This window comes from Callorhinchus milii, unplaced genomic scaffold (assembly GCF_018977255.1).
Source record: "Callorhinchus milii isolate IMCB2004 unplaced genomic scaffold, IMCB_Cmil_1.0 Scaffold324, whole genome shotgun sequence".
Classification (NCBI taxonomy): domain Eukaryota; kingdom Metazoa; phylum Chordata; class Chondrichthyes; order Chimaeriformes; family Callorhinchidae; genus Callorhinchus; species Callorhinchus milii.
Window position 1 is genome coordinate 21,827 of NW_024705065.1, and position 9,558 is coordinate 31,384.

The following is a 9,558-nucleotide window of genomic DNA, read 5'->3' on the forward strand; positions in this document are numbered from 1 at the left end:
ACTGGTCTTGCGGGCTGGTGAACGGAGGCCTATGACCAGTCAATAAATCCCTCTCCACTGATGTCTGCCATAATTGGGAACCAAACTGAGGTTGTTGGTTCTTGGTGGAGTGTTGTTTACAACTGCGCCACCGTTACCCCACCACAAAGACTGCACCTGGAGCTTTCAATGTCACCGCTGTGAATCAGGGTTACCTTACACAACTGTTAGCGAGCACCTATGATAGCCGGCACGACACATGAGGGCGTGAGTGGCCGCCTTTGTCTTCCTCGTGGTGATATCCGCACACCGCACCGGGATACTCATTTGAGGCTGAGTCGAACTCGGGGAGGCTCAGGACCGGTTCAGATTATCCTCACCGGTGCCGGCCGTGAGCAGGAATCGAACTCGGATCGCCGTGTTCATAGCGCAGCGCGCTAACCATTGTGCCACCGCTCCCCACAATATACACACACACACAACCCACGTTTGTCTCAAATGCAATTCCCACAAGGCAAGCCTCTGAAAGGCCTGCAGGGAATTTCGAAACCTATATATTCTAACTGTTCCTCTTGTGACGCGAGCAATCCGCATACGGTCCGGCTGGAAGCCTACAGCTCACTTAAGTCTCCCTGCCTCGTAAAGACACCGCCACGCACGCGCACGCACTCACTCTTCTCGCACGACATGTCCTACACACTCGACAACGTGGCGCTCGTGACGCTCAACACTGTCTATGCAACGAGCATTGTCCTGACAAACCTCTTGCTGATTGTAGCGTTGCTGAATTCCAGCACCCTTCTGAGAAAAAACAACTACCTTTATACGTTGAGCATCTCGCTCAGCGATTTGCTTGTGGGCGCCGGCTGGCTCTACAACGGGCTGCACCGTAACGCGGACGATGGCAACATATCTTACAGAAGCCCGGAGGAGGTCTTCTTGTCAATTCACAGCATTTCCATGATCACCTTTCTGGGCGCTGTGATTGACAGGTATTACGCAGTGCAGCACCCGTTTAGATACGTGCGGGTAATGACGAGGACCAAAGTTGTGGTGATCATTGCCTTCGTTTGGCTCATTCCCCTCACGTTCCTCAGCCTGCAGTCGCTAGCGCCGACAAACTACAGCGTGGCTTCCCGAGGTTACTCCACCACAGCCTTTTCAATTTTGATGATTGGGTCAATTGTGACCTTAAATGTGAGAATTTACGTCATCGTTAAAAAGCAGCAAGAAAGGGACGGGTACAATGCCAGGAGCTCCAAAAACAATTCCACTTTGCTCATTGTATTGGCCGCTGCTATCTTCATCACCTTGTGGGCACCTTCGATGATATATACAGCTATCTGCTCCACGGCTAACGTCTGCCAACGTTTCCCCAAAGAACACTTATCATCTTGTCGAACATCAGAGTGATGAACACACTCAGCACTCCGATCATCTTCTTGGCCGGAAGTCCTCTGACGAGAGCGTCTCTCAACGGTCTAGCAATTCGCCTACGTCGCAAAAGGTAAATACGAGAGGTATTTTGTGTTTTGTTTAAACATGTCGCCACACTGTATCGCATCAATGTATATAATTGTTTAAATAATACGTCTCCAGTTCTGCAAGTTTGTTTTTCTTATGATGATCATTAGGCATGTGGCATTGCATCAACTCATCGATAATAATGCGTTCTCACTGTACACAATGCACGCATCAAATCATGCGCGTGTGAATCAATAATTTCTGATTTGTGCAGATAGTGACTAACGAAACAATGGAGAGACCTATGGAGCAAATTTTTACCAAAACGAACGTAGAGCAAAGTAAAATAATATTTTAAAAAAGATGGTGAAAAGACCCAAAAAATGGTCTCGTGTAGAATAGCGAAGCCAAATGGGAAACAATTCATCCAGACGGTTGGGTATATCATTACATGCTAAACAATTTATACAAATAACCTTTAAACTAACAACATAAGATGAAAAACAACTCAACTCTCTTATCAACAACACAGCCTTCTCACCTGAAGACGGCCGCTTTTGTTGCGACCGAAACGTCGTCTTTTCTTTTGTTATTTTTCTATCTACGTGACTTTACCGAAAGAACCAGAGAGTATAGAAAGAAAAATATACGTATAAAATCAGCCATGAAGGGCCATTACCCGAATCGTCGCCGATTATATATTTTTTATTTTAAAGCCACATTGTTATGAACGAGTGTGTTGAGTGTTTTCGTTAACTGTGCATGTGCACCGCTGCTAATGCAGCAGTAGCACCACCAAATAATTTGCATAAGCTGTAAACGTCATCTTTTATATCGGCTGTCGCTTTTAGTTGAAGACACCAGGAGACGCGTGAATGCGAGATGATACATCCAAATGGGGTTATTTTATGGTTCAATGGTTAAACATATAACAGTTTATATCTGAGTGTAGTTCCAAATGAACATACAAATGCAAATGTTAACTCACACCTTTTGTCTGGGCTTGGAAAAACAAGTAGATGTCCTTTTGCATCTTATAAAAAAAAAACCCGTCGCACACCGACATGAATATAACGTACAAAATCAAGGCCGACGTTTAAAAAGAAGTTCAAGATCAACGTGATGACATTGTGATTGTTTTTCTTTAGATCCCAAGTCCAACCCGGTGATTGTCAAGTTGGAGCAGCTTCTGCCCGCCTGCAGATGAACTCATAAATATAACGGGGACGTGGCTCTGCGATTGTGCTCCCGTGTTCCCACACCACATGATGATTATGACATGATTTACGGAGCACACATTTCTATATATTGCTTGATATTTGTACGTGACTCTTTTGCATAGCACTAAATAAATAAAAGTCGCTCATACATATATACGTGCAGACAAAGGGCACATTTCGATTTAAAGCTTTCGTTACTGCAGGGATTCATCTTCTTGGTTATTTCGGTAAAGTCACGTAGAATGGAAATAATAAAATAAAATAAATATACGCTCCAAGCATGGTGCTGTTTCATTTAAACGCTGTCTCCCCGACAGACCTGGTCTTCACCTGAGGACGGCTGCTTGCGTTGTGGCCGAAACGTCGTGAGAATTATTTTATTATGTTTTGTTTTTATTATTTTATTATTTCCATTCTACGTGACTTTACCGAAAGAACCAAGAAGAAAAAGGGCACATCATTATAACGTATAACTATTACGCTTCAGGTAATTCTCATTATCGGCCACGGTCTAGCAACTGCTGGATGAAGGCCTCCACAAACGGTCGCCACCGCCTCACGCGTCCCGCGATGCGAGATTCCTTCCAGCCCTTGCACAGGAGCCGCCCTCATTGCTCCATCTCCACGGAGTACGTACTTCAAGGGCGTCCTCCCTCCTTTGGCTGCCACTGTCATTTCGTCTCTACCGCTGGACATCATCCCATCTCACGACATTTCCTGCCCAACTTCATTAAGTGGGGCTGTGCCCTGTTGGCTGGTAATTTGTAAATTGTAAAACACTGCTCTGTGCACCTCGAATAATTTGGCAGTTTAAATGAGCAATTATTTCCATTTGAAGACCATGCATTTTTTTTAATCGCTCTTTTATAAAAACAAAAACATGTAACGTCGTTCACACGGAAGGGATATGTTGCTGGCAAGTCCTTTGTCGCATACGAGCTGCACGAGTTGTGAAATCTGAAGAGTTCGTTTTCATTTACAAGATCTAGATCCAATCTATCGCGTTGCTTTAGAACAAAGTAAACCCCCCCCCCACGTCTCCTGCTGTATTCATATGGGGTGTGGCTCTTTAATCTGCGGGATATATAACATGAATTGTGAACCTCGTATATTCTTGTCCATTATTAAATACACACGAGAAACACTAACGAGCTTTGTTCTGTTTCACGGGAACCGTCGTCATTAAGACGTAATCACGCCGACTTAGCAATGCGCACGCAATAATACTGGCGTCTTCATTGACAGCTCGCAATGCTGCACCATCAAGCAAGCCCTTCCCTCCCAGCTACATTTAAATTGCATTTAGAACAAGCCAATTTGACTGTTTAATCTTTGCAATGTAATGTAAAATGCTGAAAACCGCAATGAACGGGCACGACAGTAATAGAGTGCAGCCCTCACGGCACACATATAAGGCCACACAGTCCATATTTGGCTCAATTCCCGCAAGCAAAACCTGTGTCGCGCATCTAGGGAATTTTCCCCAAAATCTATAAATCCTGACAATTTGTTCATCTTGTGAGGGAAGCCATTCGGGGAACAGTGTGCCGGTTGCATGCGGTCTGTCGTTTTCTTTTCCTTGCCAATAAGAAGAAGAAGAAGAGACGGTGACATGGCCCTGTCGCTCATCGCTCAGGTGGACACAATTAGCGAAGGCTTGCTGATGGCGTTTCACATTCTCTCCGCGACGAGCATCGTCTCGGCAAATTCGTTGCTTCTCATTGCGTTCTGCAACTCGAAGCCCATTCTGCGGAGAAACAACTTCCTTTACGCGTTAAGCATCACGGTGTGCGATCTAATTGTCGGCGCCGGTTGGTTCTACAACGGCCTTCACGATATCAACGACAGCATCGGGTTGTACTACAGTCCGGCAAAGATCTTTCCTACCATTCACGGCGTGTCTCTGGTCACCCTCATGTGTGCGACTTTAGACCGCTACTACGCCGTGCAATCTCCTTTCAAATACAAGCTCGTGATGACGAGGACAAAGGTTCTCTTAATTATCGGTGTCACGTGGGCATTTCCGATAATAACGCTGGTTGTTGAAGGTGCACTGCTAGGCGAATCGGGTGATGTGTATCACGGTTTCTCGACTCTCTTCTTTTCGATGTTCATGCTCTTCGTCATGATTTTTCTAAATCTGAGGCTTTACATCGTCACCAGGCGGCAACAGAGCAGAGAAACCAATTCTGAGCACGCTTACAAAAACAGATCCGCCTGGCTCATTATCATCACGTCAACGTCCTTTCTCATTTTCTGGGCACCCTCCCTCTTTTATATCATCATTTGCTTCACCGTCAAAGCCTGTTTTCATGTCGAGAACAATGCAAAAAATCCGCTTGTGTTCATCCGCATGTTAAACACACTGAGCACGCCGATAATCTTCTTGCTGGGAAGCCCGCTGACCAGATCTTCTCTGAAGGACCTGGCGCAGCGTCTCCGTTGCAAAAGGTAACCTGATCTTCTGTTGCTTGCGTACATTTTTGTTGGTTTGTTTGTTACGTGCTACGATGAATATTTCTACATACCATGGCGGATACTTGAAAGCGCCGTTTAATATTGCATCTGATGCCACTCGTTTTGTAACCTATTGTTATACCTATGTATATATCGCAGCTCCGATTGGCACGGTTGGCTACGTACAGTGCGAAAGAAGTTCAACATACACGTACACACAATTTTGACTGATAAAGAGTTTGAATGGTACTGCACCTATAAACGCTGCACAAAAAAGACACTAGCATCATGACATCAAGGGATTCAATGATTAAGTGAAGGGAAATGAAAGTTCTGGGGAGCAGGACTCCTCTACTGAATACGACAATTTGGACAGACGGATTAGTCAGAGGCAGAGGATACGGGGTAACGTCTCAAGCCTGGACGTGAGGAGGGAGATGGAGCTAGCTGTGTGGCCATCCAGAGAGCTCCAGACAGTGGGGGCACCAGTGGAGAAGAGGCAATCTCCATTGAGTATAGGTTGAGTGGTGGCTTTAACAAAAAAAATGTAACCCGTAAAAACAAAGTTTTCACTATAAATCCTTAATATGCGTGGCATCGGTTTTATTTTATTATTCATTTCTGTTTTTCTTGAGTAAGAGTTTCATTTTTATCACATTGGTATTTTAAATTAAATATGAAAAATAAAATTCCTAAAAAGTGGAAAATTTTGGAAAAAAATTTCCACGAAAATAAATTGTCACGCACAACGAGTCTGTGTGCAAAATGTCAGCTCGATTGGATCACGGGGAGTGGGTTAAAAAACGACCGAAAGATTTGCACGGTCGTAAGCACGCAAGCAAACAAGCAAGTGAACTTAATATAAAGGATTTAAAAACGCCTGGAGTGTAGTGTCTGCGGCAGCCACTACAGCGATATAATGTCTCGCCACGGCGAACGTCCGAGGTGAGTGATACATCTGAACCGTTCCCGGCTGCTTCACCCTACCCTTCACCAGCCCGCACTGACCAGCGTGGTGAAGTATATGGTCAAATAACCCCACCAATTAATAATACGGCATGGGAAGAAATCATCCAGCAGTGGACTGAGCAATGCCTGCACTAAAACAGATGCGTTCTTTTATGCATGAGCAATCAGTCAGACAGCGCTGCATAGGTTACCCTAGATTGGATCGATGATTAGTGTGAAAGCACAAGACAACTGAACGTCATTAATAAAGAACAATTTAAAATACTGTAGGACACACGGCAATGACCTTGGCAGTCTTCTGGGTGAACATTTCTAACTTGTTGTAAAGATACGTTGCAGTGCACTGCAAAGTGACGTCAATACGCATCTGTGTGCACACACTTTAAACATTCCACACCCCAAATCGATCGACAGCTTATAGCCAAAAATGCAATGTCCATTATAATAGTTATAAACGTTGAAAATACGTTTTAAAAAGAAAAAAACTAGTGGACTGATAACATTTGTTTTGTTTTTCAGATCGCACGTGGAGCCCGTTGGAAACCGAAATTGAAGCTTCCGAACAATCATCTGTGGTGTAAATTAAGGTGTGATGCTAAAACAGTTGAAGGAGGATGATTCCTCCGACACATACCAAGTAGACATGGAACGTTGGGCCAAAGGTTTGAACCACATAATAACGTTGGCCCAACAATGCACGAGTACTGGGTAAAATGCTTTTTAGCAAACCATATTTTCATTTATGCTTTTTTTATATACAGCAATGATGAATTAAAGGAGTGTTGTTTTAACAGAGTGTTTTAGTATTCGCATATTGTAGATGCTTGTTTTGAGTTACATTAAATTGTCATTCTCCTTTATGAACCATTGATATTGCCTAAAGCTATGGATTTCATTGTCCAATTTATTGAGATTCTAAAGTTCCATTTAATTCTGGAATAAAGAACAAAGTGAAAAAAAATTTGTACAATGGTAACGGATTTGGCATTAGAATTATCAGATGACTTTTAAAAAATACAGTACAAAGAGCTTGGAAGCAATTATAATTAATCAAGACTAATCATCACGATGACGAAATAATATACTTTAACCTTTACAGCAATAATACAGGTGTTAAGATGTTCAAACACCAAATAGAAACATATTTTGTACATGATTCTTTTTTTCATCAATTTCATATTGGCAAAAAAAGAGTCCGATATAAAAATATTATCATGCTTAGCCATGACCAGGGGTTGGCAAAGCAAAATAACAAGAAGAGGCATTTTTTCGAATTCAGTAAAAAAAACGAAACATTTCAAGAGCAGCAACGCACGTGAATGCGAGACAGCGTTCCCCAATAAATAACGTCACGAAGCAGCAGTCCTTAAGGAGGCAGCTTGCCGACCTCTGGCCATGACCAATCCACTGCTGCATGAAGACCTCCCCAAGCCTTTGCCTCCCATCAGTTTTCAATGCAGGAATCCATAGAGGCTCCGGCACACGAGCTGATCTCATCGCCCCATCTCCACGGTGGAAGCCTTCTCCGGTGCGTTCCCACCTTTGGCTGTCGCTCCGCCGTTAGTCTCGACCATCGGCCATCGTTCCTTCAAGCGATGAGCACTGCCCAAGCCCGCTTACTCTTCCTCACAGTCAACGTGAACGTCTCTAACTTGCATTGATCCCTGGTCTACGCGTTTCTCTTTCCGTCGCTCAGTGTAATTCCAAGCACGCGCCTCTTTATGCTTCATTGCGTACTTTTCACGTCATGTTCCAGTTTGTTTGTTAGTGTGCACGCTTGCGATCCATGTCACAGCAGGAAACATATACCGATTAAAAACTGTATTCATTAGACGCATTGCTTGGTATATTGCTTTTTAATAGAAGGTTCAGTTTTTCAACTTAAGTACAAATTGCTCTTGCCTGCCTATTTATGATCATTTTCATCCTAGTCCACCTGCAATAAATGTAATCAGCAAATCTGAGATGATTAATATTTTCTATCAGATGCTTATGCCTTTATTTCTCCAACATTATTGAACAGCATGTGTAAATGTTACCGTGAATAACTCTGGCAACGGCGTACCTCCTCGTATGACTCCCCTTCTGCTTTGCAATTTGTTACTTCATTCATGTGATCTCAGTGTAGATGTGCCATTACTATAATGCTTTTTTTCGACATGTTTTTTGTATCCAGGCTTTGGCTTGTTTGAAAATGTGTGGCTATCCGTTTATAATGCGTCATATACATTTTCATAGTCTGCAAAGGCTAGGCATAATTGTGTTTAGCATTAATTAGCCTTTTACAGAATCCGATAGTTTGTATGTGATTAATCGAGAGGTTGGTTAGACTGTTATCCTGTACCCAGTGATCTTTGTGAGAAATTTATCAAAATGGGTCTGTAATTTAAGTCAGCCTTTCTTAACAAAATTATTAACTCATCATTTCATCTTTCCATTTAAGTTTGTCTGCTAAATTTCTACCAACAGTTGGTCCCACTTATGATGATGATTATCATGACACTTGTTTACCTAGGAAAGCTTTACCGAGTCTCATGACTATTTCTTTCCTGCAAGGTCCTGCAGATGATTGGAACTAAATTTTGACTTGAGTTCCCGATGACGACCGCTTGTGTCGCGATCGAAACGTCGTGATATTTTATAAAAAAATGTATTCACTTTATTTTTTATTATTTTATTGTTATTATGTTTCTATCCACGTGACTTTACCGAAAGAACCATAGAATATGATTGGAACTTACATTCCCATCTGAGTAAGACGAGGGTAATTTGGCAAATTTGGACGCCAGAACACAACCGCCTGCTCTTGCAAATTATATCACGGGGTTTGTTCCGTCCACTGAAACAGTGGGTATATGTTTACGGTGAATACACCCCGCGGTAATAAGCAGTGCCGCCGCTGTAATTGAACCGTAAACCTCTGTGACGAGCAGCAAAGCGCTACCACGAGGCCAGGCTACTGCCCCTTTGATGATGTTCAGATATTCCATCTTGTCCAGAAACTCTCCCTTTTTAAATTTTGTGATGGGCAGGGCTTACTTATTCAATTGTGACATCTGTAAATTCCTCCTCTCGATCTATAAAAACTCAGTTTGAGCCTTTGTTTATGAACATCGGAACAAATCGAGCCCTATACTGTCATACGTTTAACCATGTTACGTTTTATGATGACACGTGATTATAATGGGATGCTGCCATGGTTTATCGGGAGGTTGTTGGTTCAATTGGCTGCCGAGGAAGGTAAAAAATGGAGGTTGCTGGTTCAATTGGCTGCCGAGGAAGGTAAAAAATGTGGCAAGTTTAGTAAATGGCAAGTTTAGTAAATGTCCACGCTTTTGTCCACCAAGCTGTATGAGTGCAACGCATTGTGGGGCCACATTATTACCCACAATACTGTTTATTACCCACAATACTGTTTATTACCCACAATACTGTTTATTACCCACAATACTGTTTATTACCCACAATA

The 9,558-nt window shown here is 42.9% G+C and overlaps 2 protein-coding genes across 2 annotated transcripts; both read left to right on the forward strand.

Annotated features, from left to right (window-relative positions):
* Positions 1 to 666: 666 nt before the first annotated feature.
* LOC121852010 (beta-2 adrenergic receptor-like) lies at positions 667 to 1,392 on the forward strand. The gene has a single exon (XM_042346133.1). The coding sequence runs from the start codon at positions 667 to 669 to the stop codon at positions 1,390 to 1,392; it is 726 nt and encodes a 241-aa protein (XP_042202067.1).
* A 2,883-nt stretch (positions 1,393 to 4,275) lies between these two features.
* Positions 4,276 to 6,642, forward strand: LOC121852011 (trace amine-associated receptor 6-like). The gene is made up of 2 exons (XM_042346134.1): positions 4,276 to 5,114; positions 6,609 to 6,642. The coding sequence occupies exons 1-2, from the start codon at positions 4,276 to 4,278 to the stop codon at positions 6,640 to 6,642; spliced, it is 873 nt and encodes a 290-aa protein (XP_042202068.1).
* Positions 6,643 to 9,558: the final 2,916 nt, after the last annotated feature.

Bases quoted from the DNA above. Each gene is read 5' to 3' on its own strand.
- LOC121852011 (XM_042346134.1), top strand. From the start codon at position 4,276: ATGGCCCTGTCGCTCATCGCTCAGGTGGACACAATTAGCGAAGGCTTG. The intron at 5,115-6,608 runs GTAACCTGATCT...TTTGTTTTTCAG, and splicing joins CAGCGTCTCCGTTGCAAAAG to ATCGCACGTGGAGCCCGTTG.
- LOC121852010 (XM_042346133.1), top strand. From the start codon at position 667: ATGTCCTACACACTCGACAACGTGGCGCTCGTGACGCTCAACACTGTC.